General features: G+C 36.4%; 1 protein-coding gene across 1 annotated transcript in view; it reads left to right on the forward strand.

Annotated features, from left to right (window-relative positions):
• LOC112987052 (junction-mediating and -regulatory protein) overlaps window positions 1–26,775 on the forward strand; it is a 71,122-nt gene that overhangs the window by 16,719 nt on the left and 27,628 nt on the right. The window contains exons 2-4 of the mRNA XM_026106730.2: window positions 2,931–3,104; window positions 16,284–16,434; window positions 18,466–18,635. Of these exons, the coding sequence (XP_025962515.2) occupies window positions 2,931–3,104; window positions 16,284–16,434; window positions 18,466–18,635 (495 nt within the window). The remainder of the gene's footprint in view (window positions 1–2,930; window positions 3,105–16,283; window positions 16,435–18,465; window positions 18,636–26,775) is intronic.

A 26,775-nucleotide genomic window follows, 5' to 3' on the forward strand; every position in this document is an offset into this window, starting at 1 on the left:
GCTGTTGATTTGACAGGACTAAATTACGTGCTTTTGAGCTGATTTGCAGCATTTCTAAGGTTAATGATCAGATGTTTCCCCCGAAACATCATCTGATTGAGTCTGTATAGGAACATATTAATAGCTGGTGGATGTGATGAGGCTGTTTCTTACAGAGCTCATTCTGTCACAGCTTGGTAACCTTCCTGCATGTTTTGAAGATTGTCCCTAGTAGATAGCTATCTGGTCTTTGGTCCAAACCAAACAAGGTGATACTCTGATTGTAGTTTATATGAGCCTTCCATCTCCATTTCCATTCAAAAAAATCTTCATTAGGCACAGGAAATAGAATCTGTGTTGGTGCTTGGCTCAGGAAGTAAAAATAGCTGCTTACTTTTTGTTAACAAATTGAAAATGCATATTTTACATGTGAATAACTTGCCCTCTCTTGTATTTATTAGGCTTTTACTCCATGATGGCTCAGTATTTCCAGAGGAGTTGAGGAATAGTTGGATCTACTGTCTGCTTATATTCTAGGTTTAGGATTGAAGAAACTCCACTAGAAGCAGCAGACCAATAGAATTGGATATTACCAAGACATTGTAAAGATCCTCATTTACTTGTATTTTCTATCTGTTGGAACATCATGATACTTCACTACTTTATCCATACCATTTCCAGCTATGGACATGATTTTTCACTTAAAAAACAACTAATTATAAGTTTATATATGCTTTTATTGTCTAAAAAGGTCCTCGTACTACACTTACGATCATAAAATTGAGACTGCCCTTCATTTCCAGGCACTTTTTCAGTCTGCCTTCTACAGAATTATGACCGTATCCAGAATTTCAGAACTATTTAATGTGCCTTAAGAATGGTCTGTGAAAGGAGGAAAAATCCCCTATATTTTATTGTTCTATTCTTGATATTGGATTATTTAAGGTTCTCCTTTAAATGGTGAAAAGTTTACTTTAATTTTTTTTTCTCTGTGGGATCTGTATCCTAAAAAATAGTAGAGGTTTCAAGATGAAACAAATGTGTAAAACAAATGTGTATCTCCTTATTTAATAAGCAGGTATTAGTAGCCTGAACATTAAAAAGGAAATGAACATTAGAGTGTTGTGGAGCTGTTAAGAATAAGAGACCCTTCTTGTAATGGGTTGTTTAGAAGAAAAGTTTGTTTTGTGGGAACTTTGACAGAGATAACTACAGCTTTGGGACTATAGAAGGGCTTTATGATAGTGCCAGGTGGAAGTAGGAGAAGGCTTTGGCAACTCTTTCGAGACGCTAGCAGCAAGTGAGAGGAGCTGAGGAAAAGGTGGCTTTATAGACTAGGAAATTCCTGGTGGGCTAGAATAACGCATAAAATCTGTAGGAACCTAGGATTCGAAGCCAGGAGCATCTGAGATGACTCCTGTCCCTGCAATTGTAGGCAAAATTGTGTGTTCAACTCAAAGTCCATAAAGCATTAGTTTTATAGCCTGCAAGCCACAAAATACTGCCTGATATCGTCAGTAAGAATTCAAATGCCACAGGATATTATGTGGTGCTGGAAGAGAGCAGAAGCTCATAGCAAATGATCTGGCAAAGAAACAATTTCCTACGTGAAATGGTCTAGGTAATCCAACAAAATATTTCATGCTGCTGAGGAATGTTGCATCCTTTTCACTCCATCTCTCACAGATCTCTTGTCTCTGCCAAGCCTAGCTGAGGGAAAGTTCCTCCTGGCTTGTCATCTGCCAATCTGCAGTTCCTTGTATTTGCTCTTTCACTAATGACACATGATGCAATTGAGTATACTGAGAGTATTTCAGGTAGGTGGACATTCAACTTTAATGAACGGAGAGAAAATACAATACTCTTATTCCTTAGTTTCCGTAATCTGTGATCAGTTTAGGTTAATCTGGACTGTGAATGTGTGCTTTTGAGATAATGATATAAAGGACAAGAGACTTTGACTTTCAGTGTCTGAAAATTACATAAGAGGAGAATTAATTTCAGATAATCTTGTCTTTGTAAATGCATCAAGTACTTCCATACGTCTCTGTGAGATTAGTTATAGTTAAATAGTTGAATAACTTTTTGGAAATCGTAAAAAACTTACAGCTGCATGTGAGGTCTGCCCAGGCAAATGCCCAAAATAGATGCAAAGCAAACATGTAAATTAAAAAAAAATAGTAGTGAATATGACCAAACAGGAATGAGGAGACCTTTTAGGAAGCCATGTTTTTTTTAGATGAATTAAAAATAATTTTAGTACTATATTTAAAGTTTAAAATACTTTGATAATTTCATTAAAAAAAAAATCTAAGGGAAACTCTGTGGATTTGAACTTTTGTGCCTGAACTGTCTAAGGTAAAGTCATAGAACAGAAAGTAAAATTGCCAGACATGTGGATCGCTAGTATTTTGCTTAACACCGATCTGTGTCTGTGTGTGCCTGTGTAGTTGCACCAATTTAGTGGGGCTCTGTGGGTCCAAAGTGCAGGCAGGCTACAAGAAATAAGGACCGGAAAGATAAAAATGTGATTTTTCTCCTCTTTGTCTCCTTTACTATCACACGCCCCCCCCCCCCCCCCCGCCCGAAGGTGGGAAATGTGTGAAATAGCTTATCTGATTAATACGTTACAGATTCTTATACTGAGTTGCTTTTCCTGCTCTCCTTATGTCTTTGTGCTCACATTTATTAGCTTTTGAAGACCCTTGGAAAGCAGTGGTAAGTAGGAGCAATGAACATTTTGAGTTAAGGTTATCAGAGAAGTGCTCATACTTGACTGGCTTAGTTCAAGATGTGGGTGGGGATTAAGATTTTCTTTGTATGTCTGAGTGATGATTTTGTGGGTGAGGGAAGATAAAAGAAGAAGATAGGCAAATAAATAGTTTTAAAATTTTTTAGCAGGAGTGTTTGAACACATTCACTGAACTGGCATTTTTCTCACTTTTTCACAGCTTCTGGAAAAACATAAGAACACAGAAAGCATGGTAGAGCTGCTTGAACTGTATCAAATGGAAGATGAAGCCTACAGTAGTCTTGCAGAAGCTACCACAGAACTCTATCAATACTTACTACAGCCATTTCGAGATATGAGGGAACTTGCAATGCTTCGAAGACAGCAGATAAAGGTATGGAAATATTAATATTTCCATATGAATATATTAATATTTTCCATATTAATGGAAAATCTTACCTTTTATTTACATGTAAAGTTGTAACCTAGATACTTCTTACTGGATAAATTTTATTTTTAAGAAGTCGTTGCTGCTTGTAAACTTTTGTCTATTCTAAAATACATTTTTAGACAATTTGAAGGCCTTCTCTGGCTCTCCTTAATTTTGCACAGATCAGTACACACTGCAAAATATATTTGTGTCTGTGCATATAAGGCTATGCTCATATCGGCAAATGTGTTGTACGTGTTTATTTTAAAGTGTGTTGGGATTTTTCCTCTATTGTGAGTGCTAAAATACCTATTGAGAAGTGAGTCATAAAAGTACCTAGACACTACTTTTGCTGTATAGTATATGCAGTGCAGGTTTCACCACTAAATGTTGTCCCTATTCCTTTTGGTTTCTGCCCTCAGAAGAGCACTTTTGAACAGCAAGCACATCTCTGCATACGCGGCTAATTATCACTGTTCAGCTTCCTGTGCTCGACTTTTTAAATTGATTGTTGAACTGAATAGGTGAAACTTATGACTTTGTGATTACTGGAATAATGACTAGTATCTAAAAAAGAAAGAGACACGTGTTTACAAGATGGGTATTATTGTTATTTTTTTTAAAGATTTCTTATACAGTAGTTTATTTTTCATTTTAGTTTGCTGAGATAATATGATAAAACATTAGGAGTCAGTGCTTCTCATGTTGTGAAACACTTAAACGTGGAAAGTGTATTAATAACATGTAATGTGTTGTAACATTTTAAAAGTATATTTTCCAAAGAGCTAAAAAAGTATAGCCAGCTAAAGAATAATACATTTTTGTAAAACTGTTTTATAACAGTTATATATGGGGACTTTATTTAAAACGTAATTCTAATTTTTTTAGATATTTTTCCTTTTCTTTTAGAGACTTGACCAAAAGTAACAACTGCCCTCTATTGCATCTCTGAAGTACTTCTGACAGAACCAGCAGTTTCTAAACAGATCCTAGACTGTAACTTTCTTAGTTGTTATATATTGTGACACAGGAGCTAAAATGGGCCTACTTTAGTTTGTATTGCAATCGTCATTCTGTCTAAGCTTGGCTCTTTATTCAGGTAGCCAGCATCGTTTTTCCTGGTTTTGGTTTTAAAAGATAGTGTTCTTCTCTGAGTTTCAGTATAGAATGAGGGAGGCAGGCAAGGGAATTCAAGATTTCAAACTAATTTTATTTTGACCTATTTCTATGTCTATAACTAAAGTAATTTTTCAGAAGGTTCAGCAACCTGAAACTCGGTGAATTAATGTATTTGAACTAGAAGTGCTTCCCCGTGTGATAAGTGTCAGTGCATGGATAATTGGGGTGCATATCTTTTTCAGATGTATTATCCTGTTGAGGATTATGAACAATATGCTTAATAAAAACCATTGTTCAGAGTACGATGAAATAGTTCCCATTTTACTTGAATTTGTAACATAGAAAAATGTTTGTTCTTCTGTCAGGCAAGAAAAGATAAATACTATATTGAATATGGAACATGAAATAAGAGTGTCTGTCTGTCTGTCTCTCTCTCTCTCTCTCTCTCTTTTTTAAACCACATTGATCTCTTCATTTTCAGTTTTAAAATATCTCTTTTTTGTTTTTTCCTGAAACAGTAACTTTGGTAAACTTCAGAGACGTGTTCTGTGGTTGATTACTTTAGTAGTACATTGTTGCATCTAATGTACATTAAGTTCTCTTCCTAACTTGGCAATTTTTGAGCTGTAAAACTTGGTCATCTGTATTATGTGGTAGAGAAAGATGCCATCTCTTGTTTTTCATTTCATTGTCTGAGAGAAAGCAGTACTTGTATCTAAGATGACAAAATATATATTACACTGTGTAGCTAGGGTAGAGGAATTGGTTTATAAATAGAACTTGTACATGAGATGGTTTGTGTTAACTAGCAGCATATGTGCTTCTGGAAGGCTTAATAATGGAACAAAGCTCCATAGGTTTTTATAAACCCTTAGGGCTGGGGTTAGCTCTGTTTTCATGCTTAACAGAAGTATTTCTGAAGTGTAGTACCTCAGTGAAATGGGAGCTGGGGACATACAATACTGTTTAAATGAAGTCTCGCAAGGAGAAAGATAAAATTTGGATGTAGGATAGGGTAAGGAAAGAAGAACATGTAGAATGAGTTACTAAAATTGAAGAAAAAAGTTACAAGGATAATTCGGCTTGAATACAAATAGCAGTATTTATTCAGGATTGCCTATGCCTTCTGTAATTACTCTATTTAACATTTTTAGGGCTTTGCTTTTCTGTTTTGGGTATCTGTCTGTGACTGATTTGTGTGGAAGTTGTTTTGTTTTTGTTTTTTAAGAATTTTTTTTGTCATTCAGAATGAGATTAGGGGAAAAAGCAATTGCTTTGCCTATGATGCTTGAGAACAGTCTTCAGTGTCTTCTCCTTTTGGAGTATGATGTAAAAATTGGAAGATAGATCCTCCAGGTATTAATTTTCTGCTGTTGCTTTGAAAATTTAGGGAAGGGACAAGTTTGTGGGAGGGAAGGGAGAAACAAACAAATGCACAAAATTGCACGCACTCAGCAGAGGCCTATTAGAGTAGGACAGCTCGATTCTCTGCAGGTGCCTTCCGCACTGAATGTGTTCTCTCCTCTTGTGGCACTTAGGGAATCACTGCCAGGGTGTTTATCATTGCCTTTATGGGAAACAGTAAAAATAATGTAAAGTTTGTTTATAACAAACTGAAGTATTTGGAAGCTTGAAAATGCAGAATTAGTGTTGCCCATGGTAGAAATCTTTTTATCTCCCCTCCCCCCATCCAACTGATCGCGTGCTATTTTCTCAAAGGGTGCTTTGTGTGAAAGATGGATTATTCAGTATGGATGAGGAATCAAAGCCATTCTGTGAGGCCGACAGTTTGAAGGACTCCTCTCAATTATTGCTGAATTTAGAAAACATGTAATGAAAAGGTACAAGATTGCGGAAGGACAGAGGATGGCCTTATGAAGTGGAATGCAACTCTGGAAAATTGGATTCTGCCAGAATTTCCCGTTTGATTATGGACTAGCCATCTGACCTAGCAAAAGTGTTTGACAGTGATGTGTTTCTCATTTTGTGGGCTTCCAGCTTCAGAAACCTGTTTTGTTTGCAGAAATGCTTAATGTTTTAAGTGCTGCTGAAATCAATGGGGACCTTCCTGTAAGCATAACAAAATGGTGTCCAGCCATCATACATTCTTGAAAAAGTGGGGATTGCAAGCAGAGCAGTGTTTTGGACCTATGTTTTTTCTTTCTAAAGTGGGAATAATCCCACTTTGCTCTAAGACCTCGTGGAGACAAATATAAGCCTCTTCGTAATGAATTGTAATGTCAGATTGAGAAATGCTTGCTAGAAAAGCAGTCCTAAATTCAGTCGAAGGTTGAAATGTTGTTTAACTAGCTGGTGTGTGCAAGGGGCTGTATTTGGTATGGTAAGTATGAAAAGTTGCATTGGTAATTCAGCCAAACAGTCAGCACTGTATTTCTGTTCACTGAATGCTGGAGAAGGTATGATCAAGGAACTGAACACACATAAGCTGTGCTCAATTTGTACAGGCATCGTTTAATGTCCTTACTTCCGGGCTGTTGCTGTTTTAGCTAAAATTACACGTGAAGACATTCAACTGGTGAGTTTTAGTTTGTTAATTTCACTGTTAGGGTTATTGATCTGTTCCTTCTGATTTCAGATTTTCAGATGTAACATAGGCATCAGGCAAATGAAGCTTGATGTACAATTGCTGAATTATATATATTTTTGGCTGTCTGTCTATATCTGTATCTTTCCCAAGAGACCTTGAAGAGAAGTATGAACTTAGAACCACAGTGCAAACCATATTTACAGATTATTTTATCTAGCTTTAACATTTGAATTCTAAATGGATTTTAAGATATTCTTTTTGCTAGAAATGAGACTTTTAATGAATCAAACAAAAATCTGTAATGTTTTTGATCTTAAAATTTGTGGATAGAAATGTGAAACATTTTTTTCCACTTACTAAAAGGGATTGTTTTCCTGTGAAAGTTTAGCTAATTTTCTTTACATTACAGATTGTGATAGCAGAAAGCTGGGAAGTATTAGACATCAGTAGCATCAGTAGCTGGAAAACTGGAGATGAAATGTCTCTCTGAAAAGTTGGAAGAAGCAGAGTAGCTAACTGTGATCTGGTGCCTTTGATTTCAGACAGTTAAATCTGAATTTTGCCAGTTATTCCATTCTGAAATTACGGAGGGAGCAGCCCACTTTAGTAGTTGGTATTTGGCTGTAGAACTTACTGACAGATAATAGGATCAAGCCTTGAGCCCTTTAGGAGCAAGATATGAAGTGATCTTTGATACGAGTTACCAAATCTGATTATTCTTTCAAAAGTGTCTTTCAAAAGAATAACTTCACAGGCCAAGAAACCCAGAGCCTTTTACATATATATGATAGTGTTTATTGGCCTTCAGAGAGAGAAAGAAACTACTTTCTTATTTTGGATTTTTGTTTTGGACAGTACTTCATAGTCATGGTGACTAAGCACTGTGTCTTTGATCAAAACCCAAGTGTTGTCAATGAGAGGCTTTCTTTTGTTGATACATTTTAAAAATTATGCTTGGGATTAGACTAAAAATAAAACATAAGATAAATTGTTTCATAGCCAACATGTAGGTGTCAGCAAAACTTTGACACAAGCATTCTTGAGGATCTGAGTTGGATTGTGTTTGCTTAACCGAGTAGTGATACAATCTCTGTACAGGTGAGAAACTACAGTCGTAACTACCTCAATTCAGATTTGGGAAATGAGAACATTAAAATGTAATTATACATTATATATACTTAAAAGTACTCTTAGTTTCATTGGATGCATTTTCCTTATCTTGAGTAACATACATGAATTCACTTGAATGTAAGGCTTAAGGACTTTATATGTACTAATGTTGAGATCTAACACTGGAAGTAAGAGGTTAGAGCAGTAATTACCTTGATAAATAGCTTAATATAATTTAGGGTTTTTCTGAAATTATAGAATCATTTATTAGTCTATGTTGCTCTTTCAAGCTCCTTTAAGCAGGAAAATCTAACTTTGGCTCAGATGTATGGTGGTTTATTTTTTGTTTTTATACTTGATGGTGAACTGTAGTAGTATTGAATCGCATAGCTAATTTGACTTTGATTTGTTTAAAATAAAATACTTTGAAATAAATTATGTTGCATTTAACATTTTAACTTTTGGAAAAAAGGGTTCATACTTTGAAAGCAAGTTCAAAGCGGGAGATAAGTTTAATTGTAAGAAGAGCTAACAAAATGGAGAGAATATTTAAAAAAAAATCTCAGATTGTTTCCTAGGTTGGAATGAAAAATGAATATGTGTTCCATTCTTATTATGAGTATCATGTGAGTGATATTTATTAAAAATTCATTGCCTATGCTTGGGAAATCAACTGAAGATGTTTTAGGGAGGGGAATGGTCTTCAATCTCCGACAGACTGATTTGTAGTCTTGCTCCCAAACGTCAAATAGATGACCTCTGTTTGCTAAACCCATGATTTTTTTCTAGAATAGTTGATGTCTTAGCTGGTCTTTGAACTGAGGATTTTTATTTTATTTTTTAATCTTGTGTTATATTTTTGAGTGTGTAGTCATCTTGCAGTGAAAAATGTGAAAGCAAAGCTACATATAAGGCGCATTAGAGGACTGTAAAGCAGCAACAATTAAAATGTCAAGACTACTTGCATGCCAGTCCGCTCAACTTCACTCCTTAGTTTGGGCAAACAACACTCTCAGGTATTTACAGACTAGTTAGTGACTTGTTGACAACAACTTGATAAAAAATATCTAATTAAAAAAAAAACTAAGATATCACTCAGTGGGCAGAGTGAAACACTGAAAAATTCCTAAGTCTGTATAGTATATCTGTAGTTGAGGATGTGTCCTCACATCACTAGAAATTATAATTAGATAAATTTGGATTTTGAAAAACTTGTAGAGTTGGGGAGAAATGGTAATCTAAGTTTATGCAGAATGACTGGATTTGTAATGAAGGTAACAAACATTGTTGAAAATATTCTTTTCTTATTTGAGAAACTGGTGTAATATATTGAATTATGCTGTGATAGCTTTTATACTCTTGGATTCTTTCTAGGAAAAGTTGTATGCCAGTCTCTGTTTACATTCTCAGTTACACTCTCCTGTAGATTTATAAGGCTCATTTTTATATGAATTCATACCAAAATGTATTACTGATTTTAAAACTTAAGATTTTATATACTTTTGGAAAAAAAGGTGCTCTAAACTGGCAATATGATGAAAGGCAGACCGGTAGTCTGAGTCAGTGAGGAACCCGAGCTCTTGGTATGAGACTGCTGACTACAAAACCATGGCATGTAACCAATGTTTGGGAGCTGTTTCTCCCCCCGCCCCCCTCCAAAAGTTTCCTTACAAAAGGCTTGACTGGAAGACTGGGCAATAAAATGGCAATTTCATTGTCCATAAATGTAAAGTAATGCATGGGTGGAACGCTGATGACAACATCTGTGGGTATACGTACGCATTCATGTGCACTTAATTAGCTATTACTCCTGAGGAAAAAGGTATGAGAATTACTGTGGGGAGTTCTCTGAAGAGAGCTTGCTGGTTGGCATCTTTTAAGAGGAAAGTAAAGGTTTTGAAGTATTAGAAAAGAAAAAACAGAAAACAACATCGTGCCTCTGTATATATCCGTGATATACTTGCATCTTAAACACTGTGTGTAGTTGCAGTCTCTCCCTCTCAAAACTATACTGTAGAATCAGAATAGTTAAAGGGTGGCAGCAAGGATCATAAGGATAAACATTATGAATAGCCTCAGTGCAGAGACAGAGAGAATAAATTAGATCACCTTTGTTTGGAAAAGAGGCAATTCATGGAAAATAAGAAGGAGGTTTATACAATCGTGAATGGTATGGGGAAGGAAATATAGAATGATTTCTTTCACTATTTCACACGCAAAAAAATAGGGGGCCCTCAAATGAAATTTTGGTGCTTTAAAACAGCCTGCAAACAAAGGAAAACCAAGTGGTGTTTTCCCCCCCCTCCCTTTACTAAAAGGACATCACTTACTCTGTGGCAGTAATTTCCACAGTTATAATTATGAGTCCGAAAAGAGGCAGCCCCGTCAGTTATTAACAGTGATTAGCCTTCAGCTCAAGAAGCCTGTGAGCTGGTCTGTAATAGAAGTTGGGAAATATCACACAAGCCATAACCTTGTTTCTTAAATTGTTTCTCCTAGTATTAGTAATGGTTACAGTTGGAAGCAGGGCTAGGACAACCTTGGGTCTGACCTAAGATTAGAATATTGGAGGAAATGGGGAAGAAAGATGCGGAAACTGAGTATGCATTGAAAAAGGTATCTTGATGAAAATCTGCAAGGATTTTAAGCATGCAGAAAATATGAAATTGTGTGTTCCTGCATGGGAAGGAGTAAAGAAGGGTGAAACCTGGAAGTGCATGAATGTTCTTTTGCAGTGTTGGAGAGAAGGAGAAAGAAAGAAAGAAGGAAGAGACCTTGCAGTAATACTCCACACGCTGTGGAGGGCCAGGAAAGAGTTAAGGAGGTCTTCGTGAGACAAAAACTTGATCATGGGATTGTGAGTTGCTTCTTGGACTGTGTCAAAGAAAGCTTGCTAAATGTTTGAGCTAAAACACTCTTTCCTGTATGAAGCCGTTTTCTTTCTAATACGTTGCCTCTGCTGCCTGTAGTGTGCTCTCAGCTTGCTTTTGTTCTTTCCTATGATTAACCAACCTGTTGTTGGTATAGCTTATTTTTTTTCTCCTTTTCTGCCTATTATGAGTCCATCTAGGAGAACAATAATAAAGGGAACGGTTGAAAGGTGACAGATCCCTGTCTAAGTTATAATGTGACCTGGCCTAAATCTTGTTTTCTGTCGGTCTTGCCCTTTATTGTCATAGCTGTCTTCAGAAAGAACCTTGAAGACATTGAGGAATCTTCCTTTATTTAGATACATACTCTCTGAAACGTAACAAAATTTTGTAGTTGCGGATCTGTTTCTCATGCTTTCTCTCCGTAAGCTTACTTTACTCTCTCTTTACTGTGAATGTTTAAGGGGCGGGGGAGGCAGAGTGAGCCATAGTAACTATCTGTGAACTCTTCTAGAGAAAAGTGGCTCTGTACTCCAGTGCAGGAGTCTTGCCTTTCTGATTCAAACTCACTTGCTCACAGGCTGGAATAGAGACCTCTTTTCAATTTGTTTCCTCTGAAGAACTAATTGCTTTTCTTCCAGGAACATATCCCTATGGTGTAGGAATGTGTTCTTTTATGTTTCATTACTCTGAAGTAGTGGTCAATGGAAATAGATGTTTCCAGGAAGTGTTGAAGTTAATGGCTTCTGCTGTTTCTTCCTCCTCTTGTGTGCTTCCCAAGAACTACTTTTGTGAAAGCTATCATAATTTTCTTAGTTCCAGTGCATTATCCAGTGCTTTAGCCTGCAAAATATAAAAGTCTTCAAATACAAATTTTATCTTAAGGTAATTTTTTTTTCCTGAGACAGTTTTACCATAAGGCTTGTATTCTTCTGAAAGTGAATATAGCTTAGGAAGAATTAGCTGGGATGTCCTTTTTGGGAAAATGATTACTAGAAAGAAAACTGTAGATTTGGCAATGTGATCTACTTGCGAGATGAGAGTTTTTTCTCTTAGGCCACACTTTTTTCTATGGAACTTTGAGTCCAAATGAGAAAACTTCAAACCAAAAAAGTGAGTTTGAGAAAATATTAGGGAATTGAAAAGCCTTATAAGTTAGAAAAAACTTCAACCATGTTGTCAGTTCCTTAATTTTTAACTAAAATAAATTTTTACTGAATCAAAAATAGATACATATATTTTAAAGAAGTAGCAATTAGATGACAGTGTGATTTAGTTTTTCTTTCTTCCCTCTGTCTATTTCTATCTTTTGGTACCTTCTCTTAGTCATGTCTAAGTTGGACAATAGTCATCCTAATTATATGTTACTGTTTATTCTATAAAACATTCCTGTGCTCTTTTTGTGGACTATAAAAGCAAAAGATGCTGGCATCATAAAGGTGCTGTAAGCAAAGGGAAGCCTAAACGTGTTATGCATGCATTGCAAACAGTAATGGAACGCAGAAGTATGTAAGAGCTTCCTTTAATTTCTTATTGAGGGTTACTCCCTTCAGATATATTCATTAAAGGGGATTATTTATTAAAGGGGATACAGAAAACAGATCTTCAAAACTCATGGGCCTGTTCACATTGCTGTTTAATGGCCCATGTGTGTTTCCCATTTCCTGATTAAATTCTCAGCTAGGATAAACTGTAGATGTGAGAGTCGTCTTCTCCATTGCATGAAGGTGTAGGTGAAGAGGACTTTTGCCAGTTTGAGAAAATCGATCGAGCTGCCGTATGGTCCTCATGAGTTGCAACCTCTGTAGAAGGGTTCTCCCTCTCTCCTCCCCAACTTTTCTCCCTATTACAGCTGTTATCTTCCCTTATTTAAACTACCAGGGTCTAGGTCTTGCCTTCAACTTCAAGTTCCTGTAATAAGGCACAACTCTAAGTTATTTAATCTTTTCTATATAAAGATATATTAAATCTTAATTTTAAATAATATAAAATGTTTGGGTGTATCTGTATATTTGCTGCAGTGGTACTGTACAGGGCTAAGTGGAGTCCACTGTGGAGGAAGGATTGTCTAAATGGAGAAGTGAACTGGAACGTAAGGCTCAGACAACGATTTGGCAAGGGGGGCAGTGTGTATTTTAGCACTGGCTGTTCATCTCTCTCTTTCTCTGTCGATTGTCTATCCTGCTGCATAACGGTGTGACAAACATAAATTTCATCAGTGACTGAGATAATCTAATTATCTGGGTAGGTTGCACTTGAAAACTGATTATTATTATTATTTTTCCCTCTCTCTTAAGTAATTGATGATTGTCAATATATACATTCACAGTATGGCTCTCTGTTTTTTCTTTTTCTGTCTCCCCAGAGTGTGCCAGGTACATGGCCAAAAGTGGCTGTTTGCATGCTCTCTATTGCTCTCCATCTTTTAGTTTATATTTGTATTAGTTATTTGGCTTAGGCTATAAAGAATGCCAGTAGTTACCTTTGGAATGGTTACTATCAGTATTTTCTTTTACACTTGAATCTTATTTTTAATGACTTTATTACATTTCTTGATGGAGAAATTAAATCGGGTGGAACCCACTGGCCAGAGGGGAAGAGATTCTCTTCCTCTGGGCAGCACTGGAGCACTTTCAGGTTGTTGGAGAGACTCCCATACACCACAGGGTCTGTGTGACAGACAAGCTCAGAGCAGGGAGCCTCTGGCTTGGGCAGAAACACTGCAATGCTGCCGGGAGAAGCAGGCACCTGGGCTTCAGGGGTGGCAACTTCCAAGGGACCAAATGGCACTTTGCAAAGTTTGCTGCCACTGAGAAAGTCAGTGAGCTAATAAAAACAAAGCTGGGAAGCAAGGACCTGCCTTTAAGGACACAGTGTAGAGCGTGTTCACTGAATACCACTCTGGAGTGTCTTTCTGGCAGAGCCTGCTTCACACAGAATGAAATCCTCTCTTGAAGTGAAATATCAAAGCAACTTGATTGCTTTCTTTCCCCTTGCATGAGAGTATTTCTGGCTGTTCTAGGTAAAAGATGACTTTTGTTTATAATACACAGTGCCAAGCTCCTGGCATGCTGATAGACAGTTAATTTCCCTGGATATTGTTTGATTCATTTGACTCCTGCTGCTCCACGAGTTGTTTGAGATGCCATCAGCTGGCAGCAAGTGGTCACAGTGTATTATCTTATAATTAAGTACACTCTCCAAAGAGTGACAAATGCCTCTTTGACTGAGGACCAGTCCTCTGAATCAGCCCAAGAGCCTATTCTGAGCATTTTACATCTCTTAATTCCTAGGAGTCTGTCCCTTAACCTTGCTCCCTCCTCCATCGTTTCATAGCTTCGGAGCCAGGAAATGGACATTGTGTGTGTGTGAGGGAGAGACGGACTCTCTCTCTCTCCCCCGTCTTATCCAAGCTGCATAATGCAAGGGCCGAAGCAGCCTTGTGTACGGTCCTTGTATGTTGTGAACATTAGATGTGCCTTTGTTTTTTTGTTTATTCTACAAGAAGCTTCAGGAAGAACCCTCAATAATTTTAAGAGTGTGACTGCTTTGCTAAATAACAAGCTATGTAGGTACAGACTGTGAGACTGCTAAGCAGCAGGGCAGGCTGGCTCAAGCAGGGTTAGTGAAAAGCGTCCATCCTGTGTATCTGCTGTCTGGAACTCTCCTCAGGCTTTCATTAAGCATGACACTGTTGCTGAAGCCTTGAGGCATTATGTTGGTCTGGTTCTTGGGGACCTCCTTCCAGACAGGGGTGCTTGTGTTTTTGGTGCCTTGCCATATGTATACCCTCAGCGTGAATGAAGGTATGGATGAAATATTTGGGATTGCGGCTAAAGAAAAGGTGCTTCCTTTTTTTTTTTTTTTTGTTTTTGTTGCTTGTAAATACCTGCCCTAGGGAACAAAGATCCAACTGTACTTTGTACATCATAGATCTCTAGCTTGCGCTGTGTGTTATAATATGTGTGTATATAATATAATGTGTGTAATAATGTTTTGGCAGGCAAAACCATATGAAGAACTGTTACTTTGGGACTTTTTATTCTGTTAGAAATAATGGCTGACAAAGATGTTACTCACATTATTCAGTGATCCCATGTCAATTCCAACATCATCTTTATCTAGGAATAGAGGAGGAAGATTTCTGACTGCATTTTTGTAATCCTACTTTTCAAATGAACATGCTGTTTCATAGTTCTCAGTACTTGGAAAACATTCACTTCACTAGTCGTCATTCACTGATATGTACATACACTTTTATTTGGAAATTTTCTTGTGTGTCCCCTCATAGGCATTCCCTGTGGAAATCATGGAACATTCGTGGTTCATCAAATTGCACAACAACCCATCCAGTAAAATTAATGTTCACCTGTCATTTGTTCACATTTTTTATTTTGCCTGTTGCCTTTACAAAGGATTTAGAAATATACAAGAAATAGACTAAAATATTGAACTATGTTTTCCAAGAAATTAGCAATTACATAGAGGGCATTGTGCATTTTTGCTTTTAAAAATCATCCATCTTAGAAATGCGGTAAGTGGAAATTCAAAGGTAGATCCTGAACAGTCACTTAAAACATTTCTGATTGTAGTTTGCTGTTTGAGACCAGCTTGAAGTTTTGTGAAATTAACATAAAAAAATAGAGCAGTTAGAGCTTCAGGTTAAAACAACTAATGACCCAGAAGATTGAGTACTTTTTTGCTTGTTTTTGTTCTGTTTTGTTTTTTTTAAGTGTCTACACTAGTGAGGTGTCTTCTTGACTGATATACATGAAAAATATTCAAAATTAAGGCTTTGATCTGGCATGATCAGACTTAAATACTTAATTACTTTGATATATAGTCTGTTGTCTGCAGTGGAAGGTAGTGTGTAAAAATTTTCAGTTTTGGGAGAGAAAGCTATGTGTTTACTAATTTTTAAAAGATAGTTATCACTTCAAAACAAAATTGTTTTAGTTTTAGCAATGAGAAGATATTTAAACTCCCAGTCACTAGGAAAATATGTTTTGAAAAGTCATATATAACAAAATGTAGAAGATTACTTCACCTTCTTCCCCCCTGCCCCTCACTTCTGAGATAAGAGCATTCATTTATTTCAGAATGGAGTATTATCTGCTGGAAGAAAGCCTGGGTAGAACATGCTTGTTGTCTGAAGATAATAAGATATTTAATAATAAGATACTGGCAAATCAAACTTATATTTGAATTTGTTGTGCTTCCAGTAAGAATAGTAATGAAACCCTGACTGTACCTTTTTCAACAGAAAGGAACACTTTAAAGGTTTTTTTCCTTTTAGTAGAAATCATGGTTGTTTGCTGGTGGCTCCCCCCCCCCCCCTTTTTTTTCTTTCTTTCTTTTCCTTCTTTTCTTTCCTTCTTTCCTTTCCTTCCCTCTTTCCTTCTCCCCGCATTCCCTCCTTCCACCCTGAAACGGATTGCTGTTGGCAAAATAGCAGCAGTTCATTGTGTTGTTAATTATGGATTGATTTATTTTCAGATCTCGATTGAGAATGATTACCTAGGCCCCAGAAGAATTGAGAGTCTGCAAAAAGAAGATGCTGATTGGCAGAAAAAAGCCCACGTGGCTGTGCTTTCTATTCAAGATCTTACAGTTAAATACTTTGAAATAACAGCTAAAGCACAAAAAGGTAGTTATTTTCTACTACCCTATACTTCAAATAAAAGATCTTTAAAAGTTGATTTAATGTTTACCTTATTCTGTATTGTCCTATGTGATTCTCCTCCCCCACCCCCATGATTATTCCTCCCTGAGGAAAATGCAGCCATCATTGCCCATTCATTTTTTACTGTGTGTCTATTGAATCTTTCACAAGCGACTCTTTCCAGAACGTGATCAGAAGCAGACAGAATAGAATTTTTTTAAATAAAATTTCCAATGACCTTCTCAATGTGATTGCATTAGCTGCTCTGTTTGTCTGCAAAGGATTTATGGACCAGAGTACCTGATAGATTTTGTCTTCTGTACTGGATGTGGCAGACCACTCTAGCAAGTGTTCATTCCCCTCCATCTCATTTCCTTTTCCAGTCTCCTCTGCCTTTCGGTAAATTTTTTCATAGCTCTAAATATTATGCAGCAACTCAGTTTATCTACTCGTTGAAAACTACTCTGTGTTTAGAAGTGTTCATGGTCCTTGGCATTTCTATGCTTGAAGAATGAAGCAGTTTTACTGAAGAGTTGTTCCAGTTAAACCAGGGCATGAGACTTGCATGTACGTCTGCACTCTTTTGCTCATATCATTTTAACTTAAATCATGAGTTAATTAGGGCAAACAAACCTGAGGATGTCATTTCACGTTACTTACTTTAGTTTAGCTGTGGGCTGCTACTGAAAGAGTCTGTGTCCCACTCTTCCCTGCCTGACTGCAGGTCCCTGTCTCTTTCTTTGCATTGGTAACAGTGATTGGGCAACCAGATGAATGAGCTGTATTCCTGGGAGAAAATTGTTATTGATGAATAGTTTTCCTGTCATCTCCCTGTATGATTGCTAGATCTGTCTCAAGGGAAGCAGTCAGTGCAAAATAAATCAAATTAAGAATAAAATGAAACTGCACCTTATTTTGAAAAAGCAATCAAACCAGTTCAAGCATGTTGGAATCCATTTAATTAGAGCACATTTTAAATGTTTTCAATTAAATTGGTTCCTTTTCTTACATAACAAAGACACCAAGTAAAATACCCTTTTAGTTGGTAAAGAGTGTAATTTTACTGTTACTTACTTTCATTTTGTTCACATACTGTTTTTATATACATGATTTTTTTTAATGTCAGGATTATTGGGGAAAAACACTGGAAAATGAAATGCCTGGAGACTATTGACAACTGTAGACCTAGCCTCCTGCTAGTCTGTCACAGTGAGGTCTTACATACCAAAATATAACAGACAGCAGAAGGGAGAAAACAGATAAGAAGAGTGATTTCTTTTTTCTTTTCTTTTTTTTTTTTTTTTTTCTTTTAGTTACCTAACGACAGCATGTAGTATCTTCTAACACTTAGGGACTGGATGCTGCCCCTTTTGATTATGTGACTTTCATGGCTTTTGCTTTGCAAAGCTAAGCATACAGCATCATGTGACTGCTCTGTATATTAAAAATGGCAAAAATTTCATGTGTGTCAGCCTAGGTGTTGTCTGGGGCTCAAGAAGAGCAAGTCTGAATCAGGCAAAGGATTGCTGCTACTCTGAAGTCTTCCTGGAGAAATTCTGATTCATCTCTGCATAACAAGGCCATATTGTACTTTGTTTAGTTAATTTGAATTAATACTGTGAAGAAACCTGCTTTTTGGATTTAAAAATAGATGCTTTTCTTATTTAAATTTAAATTCAATTCAGTATTCTTATAGTATTCAACTTGAGGTCTAGCTGAAGTTTTTGCTTTAAATTATAGTTCTTACTTCACTCTATTGCAGATTTGTATTAAACTTATGACTGCACTGTAGAAGTTGTTAAGGGAAATGGGAGACTAGTAGCTGTTGATTGGGGCTTTCAGAAGCAGGGAAAACCTGGGATGCAGTTTAAGAACACAGAGCCTGTCAAATGACTAGTTTTGCTAAGAGAGCTTTGTGTGTTTTGGATACGGATGCGTGCATAGTCTTGCAATAGGGTCACTGCTGATCTGAAAAGTAAACTGCTAAGCTGACTGGCTTTATCTCCTGTTTTGTAGCTGTGTACGATCGAATGCGAGCAGACCAGAAAAAATTTGGTAAGGCAGCATGGGCAGCAGCAGTGGAACGTATGGAAAAGCTTCAGTATGCCGTTTCTAAGGAGACTTTGCAGTTGATGCGTGCTAAAGAAATCTGTTTGGAGCAGAAGAAACATGCACTGAAAGAGGAGGTAATTTTTCATTCTGTTCAAACAGAAAAATAAAACATGCAGAAGGAAATAAACATTAATAGAGAAAGATTCAGGGCTGATGTACTTTGAAATAAAAAAGACTTGTCGCTATTTTTCAGCTTTTTACAATCAGAAACCTATATTTTGATCCCCTCTCTGCGCCCCCCCCCCCCCCCCCCCCCCATTCTACCATGTTAGGCAAATAGAGTTGTGTGGTATTTTTTGTGCCACTTACATATGTTTTCCTTTCACCTTTTCCTAACTAATCTACTTACTAATAAAACCCAAAGGCGTTTTAACATCACCTTGACATACCTCTTTGCATATTAACAACTGTTGCATCTTTTTACTGTTAATTTTTACAATTATCCACTGAGACAAATAAAATGGGGAAAAGGAATGGGAACAGAAATCTTCTGCTGTGTAATCTCCACGCTTTAGCTCTCAGAGGCCTAAATATCTTTTTGGAGTAATTTTGACGTTCCAGATGGAAGGTATCTGAACATGAGTAAATATGCAGACAAGCACTAGCCTCTTGTACTGCATTCCCTTTCTTTGCTTACCCTAACTATTAAGGCAGTGTTCTGGAGGGGGTGGTGCTAGCAACAATTTTGCTAAGGAAAGAGACAACATACATTAAACTACATTTAAATGTCTTGGCAGAAAAAGAACACACTCACTGGATTTTATGACATCTGCTCTGAAGCAAAAATATTTCTCTCCCTCTTCTAAAACTCATTATCTTGTGGATATTCTGTGCTAAGAACTGTGTTATCATGCTAGTGTTATTTTACATCTTATCCATACAGTTACTTGTTTTTAGAGTGCTTTTCAAATGCTTGTCAGTCAGCAGAATTTCACTGAACTGGTGGCTCCTTTATGAAGGGATTATGCAGAGAACTCAAGGCTTTAACACTGTCTAGATTGGTGGATTTGTAAGCCTGATAGAACTACATGCCTCTTTTAGAGCTTCTGTTGAAGTGTTCTTGCTTGTGTAGTTTTCATTTAGTATATTGATCAAGCACTTTTTGTTTCTTGAGAAGTGTTCACATTATAAGTATCTAGAATGCTACCACATTTTCCAGGTTACCATGATATGCAAATCATCTGCCTCTTTCTAACTTGGGTAGTAATAAAATGTATTTCACTATGTATAATACTTTAAAAAGACTTCTATGAATAATTGCATTTGCAGAAACAGCATCTTCTAGTTTGATTTTAATACAGAATTTTCCAAGTACTGTGTGGAAAAATTGTTAGTGTAGCTGGAGAAGATAGAGATTAGCATAAAAAATTGCAAAGTCGATGAGGCCTGTATAAACTGCAGGTAAGAGCAGGCTGTGTTGGAAGGAGAATTGTAGAATCAGAGTGAAGGAAGTCTGTTAGCGTAGTTCCTCAAGAGTCAATCTCTGAATTGATCTTCTTCATGTTAGTATATAGTCACAATAAAGGTAGAACCCGTTGAGGACAAAGTTGGGAGACTTCTTTATTACAAAGAATTGAAATGTCATATCATACTCTAAGAACTGGATAATCCTAGATACTAACATTGTAGAAACAGAATGAAATTACAAATTGCAAAGTGCAGCATGTGATAACTAATTTAGAAAAAATATGCCAGTATAAATGGGTTCATCAATTAGAAATAATGAAGCAGTGGAAATACCTGGAGATACTACTTGAATACAGAGTGATGATGTACATGCATATGCTGTACCATACAGTAGCAGCTGAGATACCTGAGTTAACTCTAAATTTGCCTGTTCTGATAATGGAAATGACAGTCAAATTGCCATGGCACTGGCCAAAATAATTAATAATTTCTGAGAATTTTTCTGACCAGTTACAGTTTATTCTTCTGCCAGTGCTGGTCTTTAGCTTAAATAGCTCTTCTTCCTCCTGGTCTTTATTTTCTCTGATTTACTTATGGAAAAGTCCTATGCCTGCTCAGCTTTCATTTTGTTGGAAAAAGCAAGCCAAGATAGGCTCTGTGTTCACCTGATTGTCCTGGTAACCCTTCTCTGTAGCTGCTCCACTTCCCACTTGTTTCTTCAATAGAGGTAACCAAAATTACATGCGTTATTGCAGAAGAAAAGCTAGTGCCATGGACAGTAGTGAGAATATGTCTTTGTCTGCTGAATGTACCTCTTGGATTAAACCTTAAGGAGCCATAATAGATATCATGTAGCCCCTGACTCTAGACAGGTCTATACTGCTGCCTATTCCTCTTCCTTGCACCTATACAGCAAGCATCTGTTGCATTATGAAGGTTTGGGTTCAAGATTTCCCAAAGCCACCAAAGCCATATTCTCTCCTGCTAGACGTGCTGCAGCCTGTCTTCTGCTTTGTGAGGCTGTTAGGTGCAGCTGATACCTGGTCTGCCAAACAGGTGTACCATGCACATAGGATTTGGGGATACATAGTCATTTTGTTTAGAGGGAACGTCTATTTGTGAAGAGAAAGAAACGATGCTAGAAGGTAATGTGGAAAATGTTGTTAGAGGATTATATAGTTTATGAAGTGATTTACTTGGAATTACCTGTAGCTTTGGGGAGGAATAGCTGGTCTGCTGCTATTTGATTCTTTTGAATCTTTGTGGATGTTATTTAGTGGGTAGAACGTCATAAAACTGTGGGAGTTGGCTTGAATTTTAAGAAGAGAGTCCTCTTTCTAATGTTTCACTTAATTTTTTTTTTTTTACCATTTTAACAAATTCTGTTTAAAAAAAATAAACCAAATATTAGTATTTGCTTTTTTTCATATATAGGTTGTTTAAAGAATACTCCAGTCACATGCTAAAAACTGCTTAAAAATATGGCCAAGTGAATGATAGTGTCTTAAATTTTCGTAAAAGACCAATTATAAGATCTCGATTTATGTAGAAAAATTAGATATTATAATTTGCCACTGATGCATCTCCATACGCGGAAGGAAAATATTAAAAATTACAGTGTGATGAAGGATCTGGGCAGCTGAGGTGCAGTAGGAGGAGCTGCTTTAGTTGTGAACTAGGGCATGTAACTTTGCAGATGTAGATACCTGGAATTTGAACAATGTCTGTGAAGTCTGAATTGCAGATTGTTAGTTGTAACCACTTTTTTTTTTTAATCTGACAGTGGAAACTGTTAGGCCTATTGTTACCTATATTAAAAAACAAAACAAAACAAAACAAAACAAAAAAACAGAAGAAAAGCTTAACCACAAACTACATATAGAGCTTTATTTTCCTGATCTGTACCTCTTAAATTCCATCTGTTATTGTCCTGGGTTTTGTTTGAAGGGAACAATGAAAACTTTCCCATTGAGGTAGACCAGAGTCTATTTTTGTGGACTGTTTGCCAAGTCTTGTTCTCATGACAGTAAACAGAAACATTAAATCACAGTGAGAGCTCTTTTGTAATTCTCTAAGTATGTAAAATAGTTTGGACAAATGGAAGTGAATGACTGGACACTTAAATTCCAACAAGTCCCTTCTTCCAGGAGTAGGCTTCAGTAACTCGTGTACTCTTTTTCCCTTTAGAAGTGGATGCTTCTAAGGATTCAACTTTAGGTTTTATTTTAAACAGTAAATGTTCTGTGATATTTTTGTAAACAAAATCATTTTCCATCAAAGTACTGTTTTTATATATATATATATATATATATTTTTTTTTTTTTTTTTGCAGTTTCATAATTCTAAGAGTACACTACTTCTTTCCTGTATATTGAGCATGGTCAGTCAAAGATATACTTGATTCCAATGACTTTGAGGATTTAAGCACATCCTGGAAGCCATGACTGTCATTTAAATTTGCCTGAGTTGGAGGCATCAGCAAAAATAAGAATTCTATTAAATTCTATTCAAAAGGCATGGTTAGCTATCTCTAGCAAATTGATCTCCTTCCTGTAAGAAATGAATAGTGATATTGGTAAAGATGCAATGTAATAGTTTTCAGAAAAGTATATTTCACTGTGGTAGCTTTCCATGTATCTTTTTTTCACTCTTTTTGTTTCGGACAGGTTTTTGGAAAGGCTAACTAGCAAACTAATTTTCAAATTTAAAATAATTTGAATTTGAGGAATTTAAATAATAGCTTGATAATAGTACATGCTGTGTTCTGGGAAACATTAAGATCTGTCCATGGTCCCATAAATTGGGAAATTTTGAAGATTTATTTAAATGTATTTGAATTGTTAGTTTTAAAAACAGTTTAGGAATGTTTTTGCATTCTTCACTTCCAGTGCTCAAATTGGCAAACTAAAATTGACAGTACAAATGACCATTGTATTTTCTTTCCTTTAATGCTACCTAAAATATTTGTATAATACTCTCTTGTTCAAAAGGGTTTTTTTTAACTTTTGATTGAAGTATTAAAAAAAACCCAACCTATTTTAAGTGGTTATTGTTCTTAAAACAACAACAACAACAACAACAAAGTTTTAAGCACCTCAAGTAAAAGATGAGGTGCATTCTATCGACAAAACTTCTGGTGATAGTTAGGCTTCTAATACTGCAATGAGAAACTATTAGAAAATTATTCATTAATAATAATAATCTACTTTGGTTTTAGTAGCAAAATTCCAGATAACTTCCTTTGAAATTACGTAATTAGAACCTAATTTACTTTTATACTGTTTTTCCTGGCTAATGACTAGGTAATCTATTTCAAAGAGTAGGAAGAAGGGCAAAATCCAGCATTTGAAGAGGCTTTTTTGTTTGAGTGAGTGTGCATCATTGAGGTTTAGTTCCTGTTTACTCAAAGAAAGATGATGATCAGATAGTTACAGTCAGTTGAAGACAACTCACTACAGGTTAGAAAATCAAAACCAAAATTCTTTCTCAGGGCAAACCATTTAGCTGCCTTTTTTTTCCTCCTATGGATAGGAAGATAAAAGCTGGGTATTCCTTTAAAAAGGTTGAAGTGTTGGCCTTTAAAAAGATTAAAGTGCTGGAAAAATTGCTTTAATAGGAAAGGCTTTAGTTGAAAAATAATAGAAAAATGACATTTCATAGGAGACAATATTACTGTTAAATATTTATGAGAACAGTGTTGGTTCAACAGGTTGTCTACGTATTTTTGAATATTTAGTCTTGGAAAACAAAAAGTTTATTATGATAGTGGTAAACTTTCATCATGGGGGAAACATGCTTCTTCTAGTGGCTGGAGTTTTTTATATAGTCTAGCACACTAATCATGCGTGATCCTCTTAACTTCATTTTCTGTAATGTATCATGTAATATCATGACCTGACTATAATTGACTCTTGATACCTGGTTGGATGAAGGAATACTTACGTTCCACAAGTTGCTAGATAGGAGTAGGAACTTGCCTATCGTCATTGGCAGAGTGCTTCTTGTTTCCCATAAAACCACTTAAGAATTCTTTAAAATGATTTTCTGCTGCTTTTGAAGATGCACATTCATATTCACACTTCAAGGCTGGAGTGTTTTTTCTGATTTTTACTCACCTTGTGAGATTTCTCAGAGAGTAACAGTGATGAATTAAAGTGAATGTTTGAATTGGAGAACAGTCAGTATTCACGTGAGGTTTATTAAAACATGACTTTGTGTTTTATCAGAACAACAGCAGATGATTTAAAAAACTGGGTAATAGAAAATTTAATAATAGCTATTAATAGGTATTGCAAGGGATGAGTAATAGGGATTTTTACCGTGAACTGCAAGTTAGTCAGTTTGTAAATGACAGCAGATGAGAATGACCATAGTCTTATTAGCTGGTAGCACTGTGATTGAGCCAGCAGTGCAACAGGGTGCTACAGCAGCAGATGCCCTCCAGGCTGGCAAACCAGGTGTCACTGTGCAGGGCACTTGCAAGATTTACTTCCACACCTTTCTGGTCACCCCAGAAAGATTAGTTCTAACTGGAACAGGCACAGAGAAGGGCTACTCCGATGATCCCAGTAACTGTGAGTTTATTTTACAAAAGGAGCTGCAGAATCACAGAAGAGCTGGTGTTGGCCGGGACCCCTGGGGATCATCTGGGCCAACCCTCACCCTGCTGAATCAGGGTCAGCTAGGGCAGGTTGCCCAGCCCAGTTAAGGTTGCTTGGGCAAGTAAAATGAAGGCTAAATTGATACATAATTAATCTCCACAAATATGCTAATGGCAATAAGTACCAGTCAAGAAGAGCCATGTGTGTTGATGCGGAGTGTTGGCACGAGAACGAGTGGAATTATCTGATTGTGAATACATTTGGAAATATGGAAGAAAACTTATGGCAGTTACGAATGAGGATGTGGAACAGCCTTCCAATAGGAATATCAAACTCTACGTTTTGTGGAAGCTTAATGTTTTAATTTTGTTTTTACAAATGCAGCACAACTATAACAACATGGAAATTATTTTAAAAATTCACTTTGTGAAATCAGTTAATTTTAGTTAGGTTGTCTGAAAGTGTTCTGTGATGGTCGAGAGCTGGACAGGATGACCCTTGGTTCTGTGTTCCATATTTCTCTATTTTTCTATTAACTTTGTCATGAGTTCTCTTAGCATGTGTGTTTATAGCTCGTCAGAGGCTTTCTGTGTTAATCCATGTATCTCTATTATCTTTGCGTTGGTTTACAGTTGTCATTTTTTTGCCATAGAACTGTTAAGAAAGCTAAGTTGCTGTTGAAGTTCTTTGCTTAATATGAATGAGATAACAAAGACCTTAATCTGTCTAGCCTTAATTTAGCTAACAGTGTTTAAATTACTTGCTTGAGTTAATGCAGGAAGTGGAGGCACAGCAGGAAATTGAACTCGGATCTCCCAACTTCTAGTTCTTTGTCCAACTGCAAAATATTTCTTTCCTGTAATTACATTCTTGCTTTAGAAGTTCTCCATGCTTCTTTCACTGTGTTGACCGGTCTGAGATTTTTTACATTCTTATCTTTCCTACCAAGGATACAGCAAGTTACTAGTACAGACTAGATGGCAACTCTTATCATTCTTGAAGACTGAAAATACTCAATGTTAAATTTTTAACAAACCATGTTGAAGCTTTCCGCATAGTGCAGATGTTAGAGTTTTGACATGTATGTAATATCTCGCACAAAGATTTAATACAAAAATGGTTTAAATTAAAGGTCCTCTCCTCTTTTTTCTCTTTGCCCCTCTCTTTCTCAGCTATTATATGGCTAGGTTATCTGGCTGAGGGCCATATAACAGAAGTAATTTCCCATTGCTATTGCGCTTGAACTGAACACAGTGTTGTTGTAACCCTAAAAAAGACGAGTTAGCTGGCAGCATCTGTAATGTACGCTTGCGGGGCTTTCTATGCATTGGTTGTTGGACAGCACCTTTATCCAGCAGACAGACCGTGGTGCAACCGAAAGAAATTTTGAGCTACTGTAACTTGATTAGTTCATACTTTTAAAAATATCCAGTTTACATCTCTATGCAGTCTGTATACAGAATCTGTGGACTTAAATTTGGGAACATCGTGTTTAAAGAAAAAATGCATACTTGTTTAAATCCGGGTGAATTTCACAGCTAACTGAGAAAGCACAAGTTCTTGGTTGTGGCAGAAGGTTGAATGACATTGAAATAATTTGATGAAAAAGTATTTTTTTGCTATAGTATATCTTTTTACAATGAGAAAATCCTTTAAAAATGCTAAATACTAGGATTCCCTGCCTGGCAGATTAACATTGTCTCTCTTTTATGGAAAAAAAATGGAAGGTTTAAGAGAATCAGTCCTTTTATCCTTCTGGAAACTAGCCTCTAATTGGCTACAAGTGGGTCTTCATTATGTCACTTACTATTTTGGTCACAACTAGTAACTTAGTAAGGATGCAGAGTAATAGACTGACATAATAATATGTCTTGGTGTCACTGTGGCCTGAAACATATAAATGATATAACACTTAAGGACTTATTGATCCTTTTGGGCTGATAACTTATATACATAAAATGCATTCAGTAAATATGCCATGAAGTAGAAGCAGTTTTAAAAATGGAAATTAGAAGAATTGATTCACAGGTCTTCCGTCTATCAGTCTTACATGGAAAGAAGCGTAGTTCAGAGAACTTTTTCCATAGTGTTTAATTAAGCTGTGAAATCCCTGTCAATGGACGATGATGCAGATGCTAAAAGCTTGCACGCCATCAAAAAGGGGTTGAACAGATTCATGTAGTAACATCCAGTAAGACTATGTAAT

This window comes from Dromaius novaehollandiae, chromosome Z, assembly GCF_036370855.1.
Source record: "Dromaius novaehollandiae isolate bDroNov1 chromosome Z, bDroNov1.hap1, whole genome shotgun sequence".
Classification (NCBI taxonomy): Eukaryota; Metazoa; Chordata; class Aves; order Casuariiformes; family Dromaiidae; genus Dromaius; species Dromaius novaehollandiae.